Source organism: Lasioglossum baleicum, chromosome 16 (assembly GCF_051020765.1).
Source record: "Lasioglossum baleicum chromosome 16, iyLasBale1, whole genome shotgun sequence".
Classification (NCBI taxonomy): Eukaryota; Metazoa; Arthropoda; class Insecta; order Hymenoptera; family Halictidae; genus Lasioglossum; species Lasioglossum baleicum.
Genome location: NC_134944.1, coordinates 4790022 through 4812825, shown reverse-complemented (window position 1 = coordinate 4812825; position 22804 = coordinate 4790022). Strand labels below are relative to the sequence as shown.

The window sequence follows — 22804 nt, the reverse complement described above, 5'->3', positions numbered from 1 at the left end:
TTTTCTTTGTGTGAATCTGCGATAGAATCTAAATATTTATGATCGAATGAAATATTCCACAATCAATTAACGTATACGTATGTTATATGCTACGTGTTTGAAGCCGAGACGAAAAATACGTTTATTAGATTCTTTTCAAATTACGACATAAACAACTTCCGGTACGCGTAGTTATAAAACGTGCGAATTGGTGTAGGTAGCGCGTCAGTTGAACGTGACGTTTAGTTTTTGATCGTTGGGTCATTGAACACCGCTTTGTTGATGTGATAAAGATCCATTAATTTGAAAGAAACAAAACTGTTTAGGATGTCGAGCGATGTAAATATGCTTCTCGATATGGGCTTCAGTTTACCGAAAGCGTAAGGTTTTACCACTGGTTGTGTACGTCTAACCTGCAATGGTGTGTCATAGTATTTTCTTTCAGGGAAAAGGCCCTGGAGATCACTGGAAACAAAGGCGTCGTTCCGGCGATGGAATGGTAAGGATTAGTTTAAAGGATTATGCGTAACGTTCCATAGTGATTTTAATTTTTCATAATTAATTCATCAACGATTAACAATGTTGTAGGTTGCTGGCTCACTCAGACGACGCCGAACCGACGCCTGAACAATCTCTCGGCGACAGCGTCCCGACGTCAGCTGCTGAGACTCCAGCACAAGACAGTACAGCCACTGCCAGTGGTCAAGTATCGACTACTGAGGTTGCAAAGTCCATGAAATGCGATGTGTATGTATGTTACTGCGATCCTTCGCTATCCAGCTTCTCTCTAGCTCGTAGCGCAGAGTTTAATACGTTCCGTGCCTATGTACCACCGATGCTACACGTGCTTGAACAAAAACGGCTCGGCACGGAATGTGTTAACAGAATTTGAGCAATTTCAAGCAATTTCTGACCTCACCTTACATCGAATACTTTTAGATGTGGCAAGCAATTCACAACTAACTTGGCAGTCGAGTTTCATGCGACAAAGTCTGGTCACGATAGATTCTCGGAAAGCACGGAGGAGAAGGAGCCTCTCACGGAGGAGGAGAGGAAAGAGCAGCTGAGAATATTAACGGAGAAGTTGAAACAGAAGAACAAGGAACGAGAGGAGCAGGAGAGAATAGAAACATATGCGAGAGAGAAGAATAGGATACGTGTTGGTAAAGAAATGGCAGAAGCTAAGAAAAAGTAAGTTCTGTGTGTGTCCTCTGCGGTGGACGATTATTAAAATGATTTGCTTGGGTGTTGGGAATGTAGGTGGGACGAATTAGAAACGAAAAAGATGTTGGAACAAAGAAAGCAGGAGAAGGAAGAGGAGAAGCTAGCGAGACAAAGGATAAGGGCACAAATCGAGGCAGACAAAGCCGCTAGGCGAGCGAGGGCTAACGCTCAGGATAACCCTCAGCCACCTCCGTCTGTGCCTTCATCCTCTACGACAACAGCTCCCAGAAAGGACTATAGCGAGACGAAGCTGCAGGTAACGAGTTGCATATTTGCTTGAGCAGATTCTTTGTAGATTAGGTACCTCCGATTAAAAACGCTAAGGTTCAACGATTTAGATCAGACTCACCAATGGGCAAACGTTAACGCAAACATTTGGCAGCAAAGAGCCGCTATCCGCTGTGAGGTTGTTTATTGAAATGAACAGAACAGACGAGACCGGACCGTTTTGCCTAATGACGAATTTTCCGAAGAAAATCTTCGGGGAAGACGATTACGACGCTCCGCTAGATGTTCTAGGTGTGTAATCAGTGGACTGCGGATCTTTACGCATTTATGGAAAAATTGAGCAGATGAAGTTCTAGTTCTTGAATAGATACGATTTCTCATCTATTAAAATTATTAAGGGAAGAAGTAGCTGATATTGTAATACTGATAATTTTTATTTTGCATAAAGATCCGCAGTCTAGTAATCAGAAATCCGTTGACGATGCTCTGGACGGAAATCCAAGAGAGATCGAGAGACCTCCGCTGAAGCGAAGTCCGTTCCCAGTGATTATCATGATTAATTGGTTCCAGGCTTAGTACCAGCATCGGTAATAATTGTTAAGAAGAAAGTGCAGCAGTCCTCGTAAATACCAGAGTTACTTTGCCATACAACCGCTAAAACACACGGCTTCTAAGTAAATGATATCAATGTACAATTGTCCAGCGAGTCGTTCGTCGAGAAAGACAGCATTTTTATTCGAAAAAAAATATTATTCTCCGTTTGTAATTTATATGCAGTGCGAGAGTTGCTGTGGCATTTATTATTCGAGAAGGATATGGTTTACGAGAGAGAAAGTCGAATGGAATAAAAGAGACTACACATTTGGAAATACTGGGAAGTTTATTTTCAATTTAAAGCGGAAAGTAGTTGTTAATTAATGGACATATTATAGGGAGGTCGATATCGTTGAATATCGAATCTTATTATACCCTGACGACATTGTAATCCTGAGATACGCTGCTCGGGTACACCACGCCTACGGAAGCATCGCAGTTCGTGGGATATTCGTAGACTCCATCGCAGTCGATCAACTCGAGCGCCTTGTTCAAACAGATTCGTATCTCGAACAGGTACGAGGTTCCGGTCTCCTAGAATCATGTAGACATTAACAGACTGTGGGTTGCATGCATTTATTATTGCAAAAGAGTGAAAACATTTAACTCTTTGCACTCGGAGCTGTTCTAATTCGAAAACCGAATGCAATAGGTTTAGTAGATTATTTAAGTATTAAGGGGGGTTCTCATTTCTCGATAATGCAAAGATGGAGGATTTCAGTAGTCGAAAGCGCTAGATAAATTTCCTATTTTTAGGTTTACGAGGCGTAATTTTTATTATTCGACAGCTTTATCAAAATAGCTACACACGCAGCTTTAACCTTCCGAATAATGCCAATTACGCCTCGTAAACGTAAAAATACGAAACTCCATCTTTGCATAATTTGTAACGAGACTACCCCCTTAAATATACGTTTAGTAATTTACTGAATATAAATTTAAGTCACCACTCCAGTGCAAAGGATTTCAAAATACTTTCGCACTGTTTTCGACTCTACGAAATTATTCAGAGTTGGGGTTCAACGAGCTCTTACCCTGTCTACCCTGCACACAACCACAGGGTGTGCTCCCAAACCTTGTTGAACCGCGTTGTTCAGATCGCTGTACGCATAGCTCCCTCCAGGAAGAATGTTCGCCGCTGCCAGGATGTTTTTCATATCATACTGCTTCAGAAGAGCGAGACCCTTAGCGAAATATTTTTCTTCAGTGCTCAATGGCGGAAGCACAGCCGCACAAGTGCCGTGTTTGTTCCATTCGTGTTTCCAGAGCCCGTACGACTCCCTTCCGAATTCTATGTCTATCCATTTCTCCCTCAGTTCACTCTCCAACGGGATCAACGAGGTGGGATCGAAAGGCTTGCTACGATCGCAAAATAGAGGACCTATTCTATGAAACTGGGATGGCCAAAGCCCGTGGATCGTCCATTCCGAACTATCTGTCGGCAATGCGCAACTGTGCGAGGGCGATTCCTCTTCCCACACGATGCAAATCGATTTCGGCCATCGTTGGGTGAAAATCAGCACGTCGAATTCCTTAGATCTCGCTGCCACGTGCCTGCGATTATTATGGTTTCAATGTAGCATTTATTAAGGTGAATGTAGGGGCATAATTAGGAGAAAGGCTATTTTTTATAATTTGGACTAGTTTCTGTGAAAATATTTGTTCCCCCTGAAGAAAACATTGATGACCATAAAAAATAAAAAGGTTCTGGTGAAAAACTGTCGCCTCAAATTGTAGACCTGAATGTACAGAGAGGTTTCTAAAAGATAGAAAATATTTATTCGATATCTAAGTTTACAAACATTATGTTAAAAATAATTTAACATCGACGTGCACGTGTATCGTCGGAGAACGTTGATAGCAATATTATATTTAGAGCTAGATATAATGTATTTGCGTGCTGTACAACTCTTGTTTTCTCTGTGTGTGTCCGAGCGAAACGGAAAACAGTAGATTTAGGGTACGCGTTAATTTGGCGGGTCATCGAGATCGTAAATATATATATTGTATTTCCCTAGTTCACTCCTGCCTAGCCAAAATACAACGCGCGCCTAATTATTAAATACAGCGTGATTAACTAGAGCGTTTGTTACTCACCCACTGAGCGCACCGAGGAACAATACAAATAAGTTCAAGTTTCGAGTAAACATCTCTGTGAAGTTCTCGCGGACAAAGCGAGTACAAACTGACGACGACTAGCGAGTGTTTAGTCGGACACGCTCGAGTACTATGCTCTCATCGTCTTTTATAGGAATCGCCCCACCATTTCGACCTCGTGTTTTGTACCAGATGGTGAGCTACCTGTGCCCCTCGACAATGTCAACGGTGACAGTGGTTACAAATTATTTGAACGACGTTGTAGATAAATATATATGAAGAGCGACAAAAAAACTTGTTGCTTATCGGCAGAGTTCGTTTTCTTCTGGCGCAGGGTAAACGTAGATAACGATTTATCTGGCGATTATCTACCGTTTCCCACTTTTCTTGTAGACATTTCACTACGGTCAATTCTCGAATGCATTACAAAATTTACAATCGCGTATTTAAAAATATTCTACTATCTAGCCAATTAAGATTATCGATCCCGCAAAAATTGGGACTTTAATTTCAAAGTTGTTTTTATGTGAGCACGAGCTATGCACGCACGCGATATCGTCCGAAATTTATCTGCTCGTAAATTAACACCTGGGTGAACTCGTGCGTCGATACAAATCACATTACGTAACGCAACATTATTTAAATAATTTTGTTTCACGTCCCATCGAATGCAACGTGGCGAACAGATGTTATGTGACTCACGCGTGCAGATTACTGGGAACTCTATCATTGATCAACTATATTTCCGTAAACAGATTCGTTGCATTGTTCTTTGTGACGCATCGGTCGGTCCTTTCTGTATGCAACCATGCTGCGTCGGATGCATTGGCGTCCGAGTTCCATCATTCAACACGGTGAGCCGCCACTGTTGCGATTTCGAATAAGTAACACAATGCACAGCATAATTAATCATATTTTAATTACACGTCGCTTCCCGGAGTCCCTAACTGTTTAGAAGAGTAGATAGAAATAGTATCGATCGTTTTGGAAGGCCACCCACGAGATAGGGGATGTAGGAAAGTGTCCAGTTTTATTTAAACTGGTGTTCTGTACAGGCGTCGACACTGAGATTACAATACTATGCTTCATGTATCGATATTCAAATGACTCTTCACTAGTCTGCCGATGATTTTCAACGCTTGGAATGTCCTGTTCGGACGCAGCCTCTGTCTTAGCAAATAATACGTTAGGATCTTCAGGACGACGAGGATGATAACCAACGCGACGATGTCCACCCACACCACGACGTGCTCCATCTCTGAAATTAGAATTTGAAAATGAGCATTGCACAGGGTGATTGGAAATGGGGTTCGAAAATACAAGGGTTGATAGAACCAGTGGTTTCACAATTAAAGCAGAGCTCCCGGAGTCATTTTCTGAATTTATGGTTTCACAATTACAGCAGAGCTCTCAATTTTTCTAAACTTGTGGTTTCACAATTAAAGCAGAGCTCTCAATTGCATTTTCTGAATTTACGGTTTCGCAATTACAGCAGAGCTCTCAATTTTTCTAAACTTATGGTTTTACAATTAAAGCAGAGCTCTAGATATCATTTTTCTGAACTTATAAGATTTGGAAACTAAAAATTACAAATCGTTGATCAGCAAGTAATAGTCCATTGATGTCTCGAACCCTTTGTTCCATCACTCCGTGTAACAACATGACAGTCTATAACTAGACTCCGGATTTTATGCACTGAGAGCCGTTACGCACTGTCGATCAGTCGTCGAGAGACCAACAATTATTATTACTAGCAGCGACCAAGTGCGTACGAGCTGGTCAACAGTGCGTAACGGCCCTTGTATTAAAAATGACTTTTGCATAAAAATCCGCAGTCTACAACATAGCATAGTTCTTACGCATAGTTAGAAGGATTTGCTTCGGCATTTGGAACTCGCAGAAAATTTCGGACGGTGGGCAGTACAGTTTCCCTCTGTTGTAGCCATAAAGAACTGTGATGAGACCTTCTAGACCATACCGTATGTAACTGAGGTACATGATCAATCTGCGATAAATGGGCAGAGCCTCGGTTTCGCCTATCCCCTGCACAGCTACCAGCATCAGTGGAACAGACAGTGCAGGTCCAACGAACGTTCCATTCTGTAAATGCAACTTATCTGTTATCTGATTGCACGTAATTGAATTACATTGTATTTTATATACATAGTTTTTGAATTACATTGTACGTAATTCGAACCTTTCACTTAATTTAATTGCTAATTACGCGAATCATGAGTGTAATCGAAATACAAATAATTGAAATAGAATGTAATCGAAGTACAATATAATGTAAATTACTCAATGTGAAAAATATCTTTCATTTTTATTTGTGTTTCTTCCGTCTTGCATTCAGAGACAGCTCAATTTTATGTTTACGTTTATGAGAATGTTTTAACAAATAATCGAATGAAATACATATAATTGAATTCACTTTGTAATTACATATAATTCGTGAAGTAATTCAATTCTAATTCAACGCAACTATGATTGCAGGAAGACACGGTAGAGATACAAAACCGCGACACGTACCACGATGTTTAAAATGCTGCCTATAGCCATACCCAAGCTCTCGGCGATGAACATGCATATGAACAGGATGCTGAAGAACAGCGTACACCTGAAGAGCTCTAATGGCTGTCCGGTGATCAGGTACACGATGGATAAGTATATCGACGACACCAACAACTGTGGAGCACGTAAAACCATTGACAAACAGCCTCTAAATAGAATGAATTAGACAGAGGTTCGTTGTAATCTGACCTGCGCGGGTATGTTGACTAAGGTGAAAGCGCAATAATACGGGCTCAGGTTGTACCACATGTTGAAATACTCCCGCTTAACCAGTTGCACTTCCGAGGGAACTGTAATTTCAACGCTGCGCTGAGAAAAAGAAGGTTCCCCAAGAGCAAAGCCCTGGGAGAGAAACGCGTGCTAGACAATCGCGGTTAGAAACTTTTCTGATAAAGGAGATCCGATAAACAACACGTTTCTCGGGTTACGTGACTGTTCTTGCTTGGGTCGGGGGTATTGGGTTTAATAAGGTGTCATGTCGTTAAGTCAGTCGATTTGTTAAACAGAGCTCACGCCCGTTCGTACGCGCGTGGCACGCGATGTTGCGCTCTCCCGACGCAACGGGTTATTAATATTTTATGCGATTGGTCCCGTGCTAACATCATTCTCTTACAGTGTAGCAATACCGGTAACATAGGCACGTAGAGGAAGACTATCAGGCAGGCGAAGCAGAAGCCGAAGTTGAACAGCGTCTTCGAACCGTCGTCGCCCACGTTCAGAAACAGTCCGCCGATTATGAAGCCCAGGAAGATGTACAGACTGATCTTCAGGTAGATATAGTTCTGCAACGGAGCAAGCAAACATTCTGAAACAAGTCGCAGATTAGATACCAGTCAGCAAAATGCTGTGAGCCTGCTCTGAATTGGACAGCACACCTTTCCACCAGAATACATCTATTTCCGAATAAGGCTCGGTGCATGCTTGCACGATAGGCGTCGTTGTAGAGGGCAGGTCTTAACTGATACATTGCCTTACGACAATGACGAAAATATGTACTTCAATAGAGAAGTTCGCTAAAAAAGAAGCAGGTCATTTTGGCTGATCTGGTAGTTCTAGTGTTAAAATGTACTTGCCCTAAATGACCGACTTGCCCTCAACAACGACACCACGTGCCCTCCATCTGCCCTTTTTCTGTCCTCGAGTTGTGCAGGCACAGTGTGCAAGTAGAATACCCATACATCTAATTCCGAATAAGGCTTGATACTGGCACGGTGTGCTGTCCAATTCAAAGTAGACGAAGAGCACACTCAGCATCGAGCATCGTTCCGAGACCATAATGCCCGCTTTCAGCTCGCATCGTACGATTGCAGGCTGTAATCGATACCGGCTCGAAGCAGATCTGACTGGGTAGGTACAAGCATCATTCATTTTTTGAAAGAATTGAAGCCAGATTTGATTGCAGATGAATCAGGGCCAGCAAGGCGGCTCGTACCCTATTCCTGTTCAGCTGCAGTATCATCCTCCTAGAAAGGGCGATGAACTGGTCGCACCAGGACACTTTCGCCATTCTCTTGGCGAGTAGAAGATCATCCTCCCCCGGCGATCTGCAGATAGGAGCAATAGGCATCTCGGTATCCACCAGGTTCATCATCTTAGCAATCCATTCCTTCCCATACTCGCCCGAGGACACATCGATCACTGGAACAATCGAGGCTAGGGGTTTATCAGTGTCGTGGATCAACCGAGCGATTTGAACTCACTGAAATCGGCAGGGTTGTAATGCTTCGGACACTCGATGCCTGCTTGCCGTAGAAACGGTACCAGGTTGTCCACAGTGTTTCTGTAGACGCATTGGCCCTCGGCTACAACGTACACATGATCGAACTTGCTGAAAACCGACGCACTCGGCGTGTGCAGCGAACAAATCACAGTTCTACCCAAGCCCGCTAGGCATCTTAGAAGATCGATGCACTGTGAAGCAGATATCTCGTCCAGGCCTCTGAAAATGATCACTATGTCAGTGACAGAAGGTGCTCGTTTAGCTATGCACTCAACCACTTATTCGCATATCGCGCTGCTATCGCGAAACAAGTATAAAACGTTGTCTCTCTGCGAGAGCCTCTCTAGCACTTATCAGCCTTTTTTTCGTTCCTTCGTGAATACATGTTTCGCCTCATCGAGTATTCTAATCTCCTCATCTGTCCCTTGTTTTGTCAACTTCATTTTTTACTTGATGTAGAACTGTACTCACGTGGTTGGCTCGTCGAGGAATATAACTGCAGGGTTGTTCACTAGCTCCAGAGCGATCGACAGCCTCTTCTTCTCACCACCTGACAGTCTCTCGGTGACAGTGGACCACGCACTTTTCAGCCGCAGGATCTCGAGGATCTCCGTGATCTGGAATCACAGAAAATTTTTTAAACTTCAATTGAGCTCTTTAGTCGGCGGAAGGGTGACCAAACGAATTTTATATCGTTCGAGAGAGCTTGACAAACTAGGGATCTTTATTTCACGTGTATTAACGCATCCACATTTGAATTCCATCAATTTTTAGGACACGGTTACTAATATTCGAAAGCAAAATACGGGTAGATAAAATAGATCAATTAATATCAATGTTCTAAAAATTATGCAAATTAAACTGAGGATACGAAAGACGCGAAGTACGTGGATGTAAGCACACGTTCAAAGCCACGAGCTGTAGAATAAACCTTTCGGAATTTTTTTCCAGAACCGAACAAAACCCGCACGATGATGCAACCACGCCGAAACAAGCTCGTTTCCCCATAGGACTGCCAGCGTCCCATGGCGCGCGTTGGGAATATAAATAATGAGACGCGATGCAATTCGAGTGCTAACATGTTTCCAAGAATACATCGCCGAGCTCAACATCCGCCTATTCTCTATTCCATCGATTTCGGAACGTGTGAGAGAAAGTATTTTCTATTGTGTTCTTACAATAGCGAATTTAGCTTCCTTCGAAACTCTGCCCAGCTTTAGATCCACCGCGAACTGCATCGCCTCCGACACTGTCAGCCTCGGTTGAATCATGTCCTTTTGCATGATGTAGCAGGAGAGGGTCTTTAGGTGGTCCACAGTTTCTATTTGACCGTTGACGCTCACGTGGCCCGACAATCCTGTTATCACACTGAAAATTTATCGGTGGTTTAACAATCAGGATCTGCAGACACAGATTCTCAAGGGGGCTTCAAGGCTGTTGCATTGTTGTATCAAGAGAATTTGTAGGAATTTTGAAATCATTCACTCAACCACACAGGTATGCATTTATTTGACTAAATTGCTTTTTTCGTGGAGAACAAGACAGTACCAGCTCAATTAGTGTAGTAGTTTTTAAGTGAAGCGAGTGTAGCAATATTTAAATCATTCATTTAATCAGCCAGGTATACATTTAATTGACTAAATTGCTTTTTTCGCAGAGAACAAGACAGATCGATCAGTCTAGGACGCCAGGACTGCTAGTTCTGACTTAGGTAAAGCTTCCGCTGGCTTGGTGTGGGTCGGGAGGTCAACGATCTTTGACAGCGTGCTTTGGGGGAAAAAGTGATGCGACTTTGACCCGATTCATTTGGAATCGCGCGTGGCAGAGAGGAACTTATCGAAATGATTCGTGGAAACAAGAAAAGAGAAATCGTCAGCTGTTAGACTCACTTGTATCCAGCGAGGATATTTAACAAAGTGGATTTCCCAGCGCCGGAAGGACCAAGGATCGCTGTCAACTCTCCAGACTTGAATTGCCCGCAAATGCCTCTTAGAATCACTTTCGAACCTAGGATATATATAAGAATCGTTTCATTACGTGTTGTAACGTGCCGATATTTTTTTCTTCGTTCGGGACGAACGTAACTGCAGATAAGTATTTCCCGTGGAAAATCACCGAACTAGTGCAGCGTCGATGGATCTCTGCGAAAGTTTGCACCTTGGACTGTCATTTCATAATTCTAATCTTCATAGCTTAAATTGGCAGCAATCTGTCTGCTGCTTTGCATTCCTAAGCGTTTGATTTCTGCTTACGTTGTTTGTAGTTAAAGTTACGTTCGATGATGCTGTAACAGCTGGAGGTTTGAACTCGAGCGCGGATTTTTTTGCACTAGTCGTGTAGAATTAATCTTCAGTTATACAAGAAACTCGCTGATCTAGTTAAATTGTCAAGAGGAGAAAATTAATTTTCATGCAACTCCTTTAACTCATAATCGATGCACGCCATTTTTATTTTGCATAAAGGAGCGTCTAGTCGTAAAAGTCATGCATATCCAACGCGTCTATACATCGAGAGATTGATCACGCTGAATGGTGAAGACTGGAACGTTTGACAGTGAATGAATTGAAGACTGATCATTGCCTGAAGCGCCTTTTTTCAAATTCTCGTTGATATTTTCTAGAATACTTTTAATTACACAGGGCGAAACCAATTTAAATGGAAATTCAAAGACTGGGACGTTCAAACCTGAATGTACTTGACCCTGAAGCGGCTTTTTCTAATCTTCTCGTTAGACTTTCTTAATATACTTCATCGATTAGGCAAAGGAGCAGCTAAATTCGTGGAAAGCGCGGAACTGTTTGAATGAAAACATCTCGAACAGAGTGCAACGCACTGGCCTGATCGTAAACACACGAGCTTCCGAATCATTCGGTCGCCACTTTTCACATGTAAATCGCTTTGTTAGCATAATTAAATATTTAAGAGGCTCCCTAGTTCGTTAACAGTCAAACACATCGTCCGACGTAACTCTTCCTTCGTGTCGCGTTTGCCGAGGGTCGTTGGTAACGCCTCGCAGTTTCATAGTTAGCAGAAAGTAGGGGTTCTGCTCTGCCTAATTCAATACATGGTGGGCGAGGTATACTAGCGTTGCATGCACAAAGTATTGATTCCTTTTGTAACGTCTCGGACACACCGGCTGATTAATCACCAAGCGCATTCATCGGGTTGATTCATCGCGGAACAGCGTTTGATTAGCCAGAATGAACGTCAGAAACGTCGTAAAAATTCAAATCGTGCTCATCAATTACCATGAACATAGTTTTTCAATTATAGTTACGCAGAAGAGTCCCGAGGACGCCGGAGAAGTTTGTTAATTATTATTAGACCTGATCGATGTTACGAAAATGTCCAAGGACCCTGGAGAGCTTGTGAAACGATTTGGGTACTGGACCCGAAGGAAATGAAATTACTATAGTGACCTTGGGAAATTTATCTTCGCGTAAAAATTTAAATCGTGCTCATCAATCACCGCTGATCATGCTGTTTCCAAAATTACGCTGAAGAAGCACAAGGGCGCAAGAGAAACTGGTGAAATGATGCAATATTTATACTGGACCCGTACGCAATGATATTAAGAGGATCCAACAGCTTCGGAAAATTTGCATTCGTGTTCGTGATTAGGCGAACGGCGCACCATCGACCGTAGAAAACGTTTAATTGCCATTATGACTAGACAGCGGATCTTTATGCAAAATAAAAATGTTTAATAAGTCGAAAATAATAGAACAGTGGGTTTAAATTTAAATTCTTCTAATGTTTTCACTGTGTCGAATTACACCTACTCACTTTAGTTATGAATGCATGAAATCCGCTGTCTAACTATGACGGAGCAACAAGTCGGAACAAGATCCTTCGGTGATCTGTAAAGAGAAAGGCCGGAGAGGCATTGTAGAAGCATAGAAAGCGAAACTCGGAGAATTACAATTGTCCCGGCGGCGATTAAGGTCGTAATAGGACTAAATTACTTTTGCGAGACTTCGCTTTTTCGCGGAAGCCTGCAGAGAACTGCAATTTTGCACCGTAAACGATGCTGGCGCAGTAAACTGCGCTCCGAGAAGAAAACACGGATGTCGTTAAGTTTTCCGTTTTTTCGTGGGAGCAGAAAAATCTGTATGCACGGAGCGGTGGCTGCTTTCGTTTTCGATGCACGACTTTTGAACATGCTTCGGGAGGGGTTGAGCAACGTGGGAAGAGCTGCGTCACACAGTATCGGAATAGTCATTCGAGGGTTGAAAAATCCATTACATCATTGTTCGTACATGGAGTTCATTTTTGCACTAGTTTATTTAACACGTTCCGACCACTGGTAGTACATACTCACATATTTATTTAAATTAATGCGCTAAAAACATGTATCTTACATGTGTTTAGTGCATTAAATAAATATGTGAGCGTGTACCACCAGTGGCCAGACCGATTTCCATCAAAAGAATTATAAGAAAGGCATTATAAAAAATGCGGTGTATGTACAACGTTTGTTTATTTGTCAGGGAGAAACGGCACGGAACGTGTTAAAAGATCGCCGTGTCAATGTTTTCAAACAGTCTAAAGTAATGTCTGCGCGTTGGTATAGTCATTCGAAGCGCAAACAGTTCAACACAAGGAGCGACCCTGAAAATGCTTTTTCTTGTTGCCTTTTTTCCTGCTCGAAACCCATTATATTGCAACTGCATCACGTCGCAAGACACCATCGACTGGTTTGGCCTAGATAATTGTAACTCCGTATCGATAGTCATTAGGAATCTACTTTGCTATAGGATCCTACGCGCAACAAATGAATGAGAGCGACGCGAAGGATACTGACATGCTTTTACTCTGACGCAATCCCTATTCTACCTTTTACTTCGCATGGTTGTCGCACATGTCGATGCGCTTATCGCGTCCGTCATTGATCATGATCCAGCATCGATCATAATCCTCTTTTTGCTGCGACGATCAACTAATTCTCGTTGACACCGCTCCTCGAGTTGTTGCAACTTTATGGGATCATTAATGAGAAACGATTAGACACATGTCTCGGAACGAATCACGGTCGATTATAGCGTTCCATTTGGTTTGTAGATTTATACGTTCTATCCACTTACGGTTGGAAAACAGCAGTGCGTCAAAGCGCGATTGTCTATCCTTTGGAACCCGCGGAGGACGATTATCGACACTCGAAAGTGAAATCTGTGTCTCGTGATTCAGCATGCTAATTGAATCTGCGCGATTAGATCGTGTGATTTATGGCCGAGGAATCGAAAACATGTTGCATGGTATATTCGAGCTAATCGACGCTGGGGACGATACATGAAGCTTGCGTCGTTGAAAAAAGCATTATGATTTACATGTACATTTGCATCGTCTATTTATATTTAATCGTGTTTAATCTGCACTTTCATGAATTTGTATCGTCATTTCTAAATGAAAATAGAATACATATAAATATTCAGAATTGTTTTACGTTGTAAATGAATGTCTGCAACAAGGAATTCTTCTGAAGTTTACATCGTCTATTTATACATTATTTTATTTCATCGCGTTTAATCTGAATTTTTATGGATTTGCATCTCCACTTCTAAATTCGACGAGAATCGATAAAAATTCAGACTTTTTATTTTATAAATGAATGTCTGCTGCCAGGACTTCTTCTGAAGTTTGCATCGTCTATTTACATTTAATCTAACTTGTTATAGATTTATATTCACACTTCTAAATTCGAAAGGAATTCATAAAAATTTAGACTGTTTTTATTTCTGCAACAAAGGAAGTCTTCTCTCAATCGAATTTCCACCGAATCAAGTAGAAATATCAGAATCCTCTGACGCAAAGATCACAATTACTCATCGTTCCGTAGCGAGTATGCAAACTAGTTGTTATCGACAGAATTGCAACTATGTCGTAGCGATGACATAAAGTCTCGTAATATCGGCTTGGTGGAGATTCATTGGCACGTTAAACTGCTAGATTTAATTGGTCTCCGCGCGTATTAGCATGAAATCATCGCGTTCGACCGTCGCAAAAAAAAGAGAAGCGAATCGAGAGACTTCAAGTTTGTAATTATTTCGCCGATTCAGTCGCACTACCTCGTCAAGAGCTGTCTGAGCACAAAAGTTACCATGGCACGAGGACCGGGGTTCAAGCAGGTCGCTTGATTCGCGCGACTTTTTATCATTTATTTGTACCGCTCGCGAATTCGCAATATTATAAAATAAAAAATCATCCTGCAGATTTGACAAGCTAATCGTCGCTGCAACTCTTCGGGCATCTTCCTCATGTAACATTACGTGGAGCGTGCAATTCCGAAGAGTGTGCTTAACACTGTTATTAAAGTCCCTATAAGCATCTCAGATTCAATTATATTATTAATCGTGGCCGACTTGTTGATCACTCGTTCTTATTAACACCGTCGCTGCTGTGTTCGTTCGAACGTGTTTTTATTGCCAGTGACACTGTAATCAAAAAGTTCTTTCCGCTCCACGATTATTGGTATTACGGAACTGCTCTTCTGGGGAAACATTACATATTTATCCACGCGCTGTTAGATAAGCACGTACGAGAAATCGCTCTTCGAGATTCATTCCTGAATAGCTGAACACTTTTTTATAAGTTGTATTTTATACAGGTATACATAATGTGCATCAGACTACTAATTTCACTTTCATATTGGACATTGGGTTTGCAAGGATAGCAACATTGTATCTACCGCGAGCTTCTTATCATTCTTGATGCATCTAGTATACATATGAAAAAGAAGCTTACAAATCGTCTTTTAAACCGCGTTCACAATGACTTGCTGGTTCGAGGTTCAAATCGCTACTAAAAAGGTTCATTAAGATGCTCTCCGCTATTTATCGAGCTGCCCCTTTACCAGATCAATTAACCCGTGAGGTGTAGAATAGAGAAAATTAATGGAATAATTCATTTTTATGATAATTCATTCTTGATCCTCAGGCGGAAGAACATTGTGGCGCTTATAAAATTTACGATTAGCCGTTTTATTTATGAATTTTTTAAGCATACAGACAGTTCTTGCAGACAAATTAATGTTTATGACGTTAGTAATGAAACAGATGTTTTTTTTTAACGTAATTAAAAGTTCAAAGACGATTACGATATTCCGGGTCAAGATAGACGAATAGAAATTGTGGAACGAAGAAGCTACTGCATGATTATGCACATATATATATATATAATTATTTTAAACATTAAAGACTTATTCCAAACTACCATTTTGAATGAACAATAAGTAAACTATTCTAGATGATCAAATCATGTTGTTAAGAATGATGACGTTGTTCCACTTCTACATTTGTTCTCGTCAGGAAAAAATTAATTAAATGCCCCAGGTGATGAAGCTAAATTGTTCACGATAGTGACACAAAAATAATAGTATAAATTAATATACTAAACGTACCGAGCATCAGAAGTGTATAAGTAGTGTCTACACACGTTCAGCCTTATACCAGTTCCGTTTTACGATTTTCATAACAATGAATTGAATTGAAATGAAACAAGAATTATATGACTTAGTTAGATCATCTTCATAATTATGAGCATATGTTTAAATCGAAATTCAAATTCAACTTGCAAATCATTATATTTAACCCTTGGCACTCCAGCTTAGTGACTCGTATAGTACACCGACAACTCCAGCACTATATTAGTTACAAGTATATCCCAGTGGAAACAAATTCTATTCCAGATGGATACAAAAAGTACTATTCCCATGATTTAAGTAAGGAAAAAAGGGTTTTGAATCGTCGACAATATGGTGGCGGTACAGTAATGATATGGGGAGGAATCAGTTATAGAGGAAACATGGAAATAAAATTTATTCAAGGCCGTATGAATAGTGCTGGCTACTTAAATTTAATTAAAAAGCATATTGGAACATAGGCTCACAGAATTGTTGGCAGAAAAAATATATTTCAGCAAGATAATGCAGCTGTGCACACACATACTGCTCGCATAGTAAAAAATTATTTTCAAGCGGAAAATATAAAGGTTTTGGATTGGCCTGCAAGGTCTCCTGATCTAAACGTTATAGAGAACGTATGGGGAAGACTAGAAGAATTATAATAAGGCTAGAAGAATTAGTTTAGTAAGTGACGTCTGAAAAATATGTTGGAAAAATGCATTTGAACGGAATTTTGAAGAACAATAGTAAAAATTGATTTTTACGACTTTTTTAGCTGGGCCAATAACGAAAATTTGTAAGATGTGTTTGGTCAACTTGTAAATTATACGTATACGCTCCGAAAATTTCATTGAAATTGGTTAATTGGTTCACGAGTTATAAACGATCAAAAATGGTAAAAATTGCAGTTCTTCAAAATTTTTGGCCTTTTTACCACTGTTGATCGTTTATAACTCGTAAACCAATTAACCAATTTCAATGAAATTTTCGGAGCGTATACATTAAAACCTTATAATAATTAATACATTATAAAAAACATATATAAAAACATTATCAAGAACATTTGGGGAAGGCTGTCAAGAATATTATATAAAGGTGGAAAGCAGTACAGTACAGTATCCGAATTGGAATCATCAATTTTAGAAGCTTGGGAAAAAGCATACATCAAAATTATATAAAAAATCTATATAGAAGTTTTCCAAGAAGAATGATTAAACTAAAAGAATTCTAATACTTTTCTTATTTTACAGTGAAAGTGCCTTATCATTTCGCCCACGCTAAAAGTCAATTTTTGTAGAAATAACAAATGGTTTGAACGAGCTATTTAATTTTTAGTTTATAACATAAAAGTTAGTGCCTTATATTGTTGTATATTCACTTTCTACGTGTACATATGTACAAATGAATGTTCATTGCTAAAAACCTTGAGGTGCCTTATCATTTTGTGTATGTGACCACCAGTGTATAATACATATATATAATAAAAACAAGTTCAAGTTTATAAATCTTCAACAAAATGAAAATTTTATGTTTCGTAATTTCTCACACTAATGTCGCATTATCGGCGACAACGGAGTGCAAAGGGTTAAATCTATATACAAATTCAACTGTCAATCCCGCCACGGGGAAGATCCCTACATAAAACAATTATCGTCGTACCTTTTCTACCGAAGGGCACCGTGTAGGTCAAGTCGTTAAACTCGATGTCAACGAGTGCCATTTTTTTCAGGTGTGACAGCGGCGCCGACGCGTCCGGCGTAGGCGCGCTGTGCCGATGCAACTGCAGTTCGTGGTGCATCGTCTCCTCCGTGACGATCTTCGGCTTCATGGTTCGATCTCTGGTTCGACGAGAGCTGATTTATGTTCGTGTCGTTGCACCCATTACCCGAACCTTCTCCCTGTCAATTTACCGCACTGGAACCCCGGAAAGATTACTGATAACGAGCCGGTGCAATTCCAGAAAGTCGCGCCACTGCGTAGTGCATCGATAAATGTAAGCTTTCCTATTAAAAATCAATCGTCCGCGTGGAATGTCGGGGCTCTTGGTTTTAATTTGTTTCAACTTGATTGATTGGCAGATTTCCCTGGGATTCGTACAAGGGATGACACTGACTGCAACGTGGTGCCGGATGCACGCGGCGCATACGAACGAATGCTCAGCGCACGGCAGATCGCGAGGGAAGACTGACGCTAGAGCAGCTTTGTCGAGCTCCTTGTTCCCGGCGCGGTGCTCACATACACACTGACACCCGCTGAACGTGTCCTATACACCACTATCGTGGATACGCACGCGAGTCGTCAATGATAGCGGTTATCATTGTACGAATCATTAGTTGACCAATGTGGAAACTGGAGCGACACGAGCCGACAAGTCCCACGCAATTTTTATCCTTCGTACTACACGAGTCACGACTCTGGGGCTGAAAAATGCGGTAGCATAATTCATAACTATTTTTATAAAGATTTGTTTGTTGTGTGTTTAACACTCCTGCGGAATACTGACTCAGTTTCTTTGTTTAGATCGGGTCTCGGCAGAGTTGTGCTAATTTAGATACGACGTAATTGGATTACTCTGTAATTAGAATTCGTGAAGTAATTCAATTGTAATTCAACACAACTCTGGGCAACTTGCGGCTCGCGAGCTGCAGACTCCTCACTCCACTCTTGGGCCCTGTCCCACCAAATCAACTTTTTCGACATAAAAATGAGAAAGGTGTTATCAAGTGTTAACAACGATTTTTGTTATTGCAACTATTATTGATACAAGAGTGTATACATAGACTGCTTTATGAATAATCAACTCGACTACTAGTAACACCCCCGAAGGCAATCCGCTTTGGTAATAAAAAATGGCTTGCAACGGTGGGTGCAGCGTGAAGAACAGACTTTCATTACCTTGAATACCAGACTTGCGTATGGCGGTGCAATAAACCGTTTAAGGATAACATCTAAACGGAAAAGGCGAAAGTTAGGGCAAGCAACAAATGCCATATTCTTCGAAATATCAAGGTCGACGTTTTTTAAATGGTACTTGAAGTCATAGATACATTTCAGATAGACATTTCTACAATAACATCTACCATTTTGAATGAACAACAAGTGAAATATTCTCGATGATTAAATTATGTTGTTCAGAATGATGACGTTCCACTATTACATTTGTTCTTGTCATACGACAGCTAATTAAATATTCCAGGTGATCAAGCTAAGTTGTACAGTATGACGGTGGTGAACCAAAAATGGCATAAATTAATACTAAACGTACCGAACACCAGAGGCGAGTAAGTACAGTGTCTACATACGTGTAGACTAGCTTATACCAGTTTCTTTTTACGGTTTTTATAACAATGAACTTGTTCAGAACCTTCAGAAGAATCTCTATAATTGCAACAACTATAAAATAAAAAACTATTATACATAGTAATTACTAGACTGCGGATTTTATGCATTTATGATGAAAATGGGTAGGTCTAATTTATGACAGTAACATTCAACATACTACTATGTATATCATTTTCAACCTATTCAACATATATTCAACAAGAAATTAAATATTTATTTCATTCCAGCTTGTTGCAATTCAGGTAGAACGTTTTTATTTTGCATAAAGATCCGCAGTCTAGTAATTACAGTAATCGCGCGTTTACTGTCACGGGTCGTCTGTGCGATCACTGTCAAGTGCCTACCCATTCCACTGCCGCGCCGCGCCGGAGGGCGGCGATGCTTGATCTGGGCTCGGGTATATCGGTGTGAACACCACAGCATTGAATTGAATGTTCAAACTTTTCAATTTTCATGATTTTTTTATGGGATTTTCACTAACTATGGGATTTTGGACAAAAATCTGCCGACAACTCGGTTTTTCATCGATTCAATTGGAATTCTTTTTAAAATGTTCGTGAAGGACTATACTTTGATGACGTGCTGCGTGAAAATCGTTAACTGTCACAAGAAATTAAGAATCCTTATCTCCGACACGCTTCGGCCACGCGAACCGTATTTCATTCTGTCTTTCTCCATGTTCGGTTTTTCGATTAAAATCTCGGCACATTCGGCGCGGTAGACGCAGTCATTCAAAAATAATGTCTCTGAACGATCACTGTCAGTTCAGAACACGGCTGTTTGACAGTGAACGCGCGAATAATAATAATAATTTTTTAGTGATGGCACAGTATACCAATGCAGATGGTTTAAGGGACCGAAGATGGGTCAGAACTGAACACAAAAGACAAGATGTTGGGTCAGCCATCAGTCTAAAGCTCCACCTTCATTAATTTTTCCGAATAATTGAGATGGCCGTGGTCTCGGGATCGAATCTTGCTTCCGACACCTCTGGAAATATTCCATGTGCCCTTTCGGAAACCACCTTAATAAAAAAGTAGGTCCCGTCGCTTAATAACCATAGCAGTTGAAGAAGCGACGTAAAACCAAAAAGAAAAGCTATCAGTATAAGGCTCCACCATCATCAATTTTTCCAAAACGAGTCTCGTACCCCATAGCGTGACCAAGTAGGCCAACTCCAAGCAGTATACCTATCCTCGACTTGGGAACAACAAATTCCTCGGTAAACCCATTCAGAGAGCTATTGCGACATAGAATGATTGATCGAAACGCTCCCACGTGGAGAACCCTCATGAAAAAAGGAATAGGAGAGTGGGACCTTTTATTCGAAAAACCGAGTCACGTTGCGGCTTACTCGGTATAATGAAGCCACGGTGCGCGGGCTGCTAATCAACCGAAGATGAAAGCAACTCGTTGTCACCGAGTTAGCATCGGCAATTAGCCTGAGACCGTTGCCCTGGCCGATCACAGCAAAAGCGAACCTGTATCTCCAAGTTTCTCTCACTTGCAACTATGAGTTTTCCTCCGCTCTATTTTAAAACGCTCGCGCGATGTCACCACTATACTCGATCCGACCAGAAGAGTTAGTATACAACATCAATTTTTCACGATTCTTATTCTTGCCTTTCTATTCTATTATTTTATTAGATCGTCTGCATGTTTTTGATTAGCTTCTGCGAATTTAAACGACACATCTCATGGATTTCCAACACATCTATTTTTTTCTTAAATTTTCATTACAAGTCATCTAGCAAATTGATCCTAGCTCGACAGAAAATCTGAAGATCGATCCTTTCCCTCACACTACAATCTAATTAACTTCGGTACAGCGAAGCCTTGATCTAACGAAAACGAATATTCTTTACACTGATACCTTCACGATCAAAACAAGAACATCAAAATGCTTTTACTATTTTAAAATCTTCATTAGACGTCGTCTAGTAAATCAATCCTGAAATTGAAGATTGCTCCGTCCACATTAATCCTGTGGTTGCTAACAACAATAATTACTTGGTAATGAAGCTCTCACCTCGCACTACAATCTAGTTAACTTCGATACAGCGAAGCCTCTCTCGATCTAAGAAAAACGAATATTTATTCGTTATATTTATATCCCCTCCACTGCGGGTGCCTTCAAAACAAGCAGATGGAATTTAAAGCGGTAGACGGATGGGAAAACTTTCAGGTCAGCGTACTAATTAAAATGATAACAGATTCTGCCTTTTGCAATGACGCGAATTAATTTTAGATGAAAAATCCGCAGTCTACCGACGACCACCGTTCAGCGTGTTGGCTTCACTCGACTCGTCGGATGTACGGATCATCTAGATTGGAGCACTGTGCAACTCGAACTGTTTGCTGACGTTTGACTGCGTTTTTGGCAGCGATTCCCGGCGCGATAGTCTCGGCCGCATTCGCAGCCGGCGAGCAACCGTCGCAGACTGACTGCGCTGCGACTCTCCGCCCTTTTCGCAACGGGCGCGCACTCCTCGATGTGCATTGCTCTCTGTAATTTTGCATCGCTCCTCTATGACCTCCGGAGTTACGCGGGGATGATTCTTTTTCCCGTCGACCAGGAAGTTCGAACATGTTACCCATTGTGCATCGCGCTGGTTCGCCATGGAACTGTTATTTCAGTCGCGGAGATTTTCCGCTGGATAACCATTGTCCCGAACGACATAATCGACCGGCTGTTTTTCGATGGAGGCCGTAATGAGTAACAAGCCCCGGCGAGCATTGTTTCTCGGGACACGGCGAAAAGTCACGGTCGCGTTAGAACACCGTGTATAAATAGCTCGCGTATAAACCGCTCGACCAGCGTAATGACCCCGTGCAAAACCGGCCAAACCGTCTCACAATCGAACAGCTGAGACCCATTCAGCTCCTGCACCATCGATTTCTCACTCTCGATTTCGTTTGGCGGCGCACGACGGTGCTAAATACCCAAAAATCGAAAAAATAATCCGTGAGAACGAAACTGTTCAACGAATCTCCTTGAAAATTTTTTAATAAGTTGCCACAGGTACTTATTTGTCGATAAAAATGTTCTTAAAAAATTGTCAAACATCAAGTAACACGGGCCAATTGGTAATCTGTTTTCTGCTCATTTTTTATTTACGGATTCTTTCATCGAAAAAATGATTTCATTAGTTTCATTCACAGAAATCGATTTGTTGCAAAATCCTGAGGTGGTAGACAAATTCGGCGACTAAATTTGAAATCAACATGACAAAATCTACGGAAAATTCTGCACGATTTGCAGTTCTCTATTTTTCCAATATTCTGCGATATTTCAGCGTTAATTTGAAACAAAAATGATGACTCTATCTCATTTTTATTGAAAGTTCTTTGATTTTGACGCAGAATTCGTCACTTCGTCCCATTGTGCGGCGCAGAGACTTTTGGGGGTGATTAGGGCGGCTGAGTACGCTTAGGCGAGGGCTGCTGGTGGTCGATCGAAGAGAGAAAGAGTGTCAAGAATTTTTTAATGTTTCTTTATGTATCAATTTATGCCTTGGAAGCACCATAATTGTTAGTATTCTTTGTTATCTCGGAAGGGAATCGAGCGCAGAGTTAAAACATAGCAAAATACTGTTTTCCTATGCAATCTTTTTAATTATTTGTTGCATACAAGTTTGTTGACTCACTGC

General features: G+C 41.0%; 3 protein-coding genes across 9 annotated transcripts; 1 reads left to right on the top strand and 2 right to left on the bottom strand.

The window, feature by feature from the left end:
• The first annotated feature begins 182 nt into the window (after window positions 1-182).
• Window positions 183-2300, top strand: LOC143216780 (UBX domain-containing protein 1). The gene is made up of 7 exons (XM_076440175.1): window positions 183-359; window positions 425-478; window positions 568-726; window positions 919-1170; window positions 1240-1459; window positions 1542-1722; window positions 2002-2300. Exons 1-7 carry the CDS (start codon window positions 307-309, stop codon window positions 2055-2057), a joined length of 975 nt encoding a protein of 324 aa, XP_076296290.1. The 5' UTR covers window positions 183-306; the 3' UTR covers window positions 2058-2300.
• On the bottom strand, window positions 2295-5064 carry LOC143216782 (ribonuclease Oy-like). Its single transcript, XM_076440180.1, has 3 exons — window positions 4123-5064; window positions 3060-3579; window positions 2295-2559 (listed from the first exon to the last, which is right to left on the bottom strand). The coding sequence occupies exons 1-3, from the start codon at window positions 4173-4175 to the stop codon at window positions 2395-2397; spliced, it is 738 nt and encodes a 245-aa protein (XP_076296295.1). The 5' UTR covers window positions 4176-5064; the 3' UTR covers window positions 2295-2394.
• LOC143216778 (ATP-binding cassette subfamily G member 4) lies at window positions 5060-21605 on the bottom strand. 7 transcript variants are annotated; one of them, XM_076440165.1, is made up of 12 exons: window positions 21423-21605; window positions 17472-17726; window positions 10303-10420; window positions 9592-9781; window positions 8885-9030; window positions 8394-8632; window positions 8126-8331; window positions 7307-7475; window positions 6883-6983; window positions 6652-6807; window positions 5982-6222; window positions 5060-5380 (listed from the first exon to the last, which is right to left on the bottom strand). In XM_076440165.1, the coding sequence occupies exons 2-12, from the start codon at window positions 17638-17640 to the stop codon at window positions 5208-5210; spliced, it is 1908 nt and encodes a 635-aa protein (XP_076296280.1). In that variant the 5' UTR covers window positions 17641-17726; window positions 21423-21605; the 3' UTR covers window positions 5060-5207. The 7 variants fall into 7 exon arrangements, with proteins under 7 accessions (XP_076296280.1, XP_076296281.1, XP_076296282.1 ...); XM_076440166.1 differs by having other exon boundaries at window positions 21427-21605; XM_076440167.1 differs by lacking the exons at window positions 17472-17726; window positions 21423-21605 and adding an exon at window positions 10499-16710.
• Window positions 21606-22804: the final 1199 nt, after the last annotated feature.

Excerpts from the sequence above, each read along its gene's own strand:
- LOC143216778 (XM_076440165.1), bottom strand. The coding sequence starts at position 17,640 with ATGAAGCCGAAGATCGTCACGGAGGAGACGATGCACCACGAACTGCAG. Across the intron at positions 8,332-8,393 it reads TTACAACCCTGCCGATTTCA|TGATCGATGTGTCCTCGGGC; the intron begins GTGAGTTCAAAT and ends CGATTGTTCCAG. Across the intron at positions 6,984-7,306 it reads GTTACCGGTATTGCTACACT|TTCCCTCGGAAGTGCAACTG; the intron begins GTAAGAGAATGA and ends TTGAAATTACAG.
- LOC143216782 (XM_076440180.1), bottom strand. The coding sequence starts at position 4,175 with ATGTTTACTCGAAACTTGAACTTATTTGTATTGTTCCTCGGTGCGCTC. Across the intron at positions 3,580-4,122 it reads TTCCTCGGTGCGCTCAGTGG|GCACGTGGCAGCGAGATCTA; the intron begins GTGAGTAACAAA and ends TAATAATCGCAG. Across the intron at positions 2,560-3,059 it reads TTGTGTGCAGGGTAGACAGG|GAGACCGGAACCTCGTACCT; the intron begins GTAAGAGCTCGT and ends ACATGATTCTAG.
- LOC143216780 (XM_076440175.1), top strand. The coding sequence starts at position 307 with ATGTCGAGCGATGTAAATATGCTTCTCGATATGGGCTTCAGTTTACCG. Across the intron at positions 360-424 it reads GGCTTCAGTTTACCGAAAGC|GGAAAAGGCCCTGGAGATCA; the intron begins GTAAGGTTTTAC and ends ATTTTCTTTCAG. Across the intron at positions 479-567 it reads GTCGTTCCGGCGATGGAATG|GTTGCTGGCTCACTCAGACG; the intron begins GTAAGGATTAGT and ends ACAATGTTGTAG.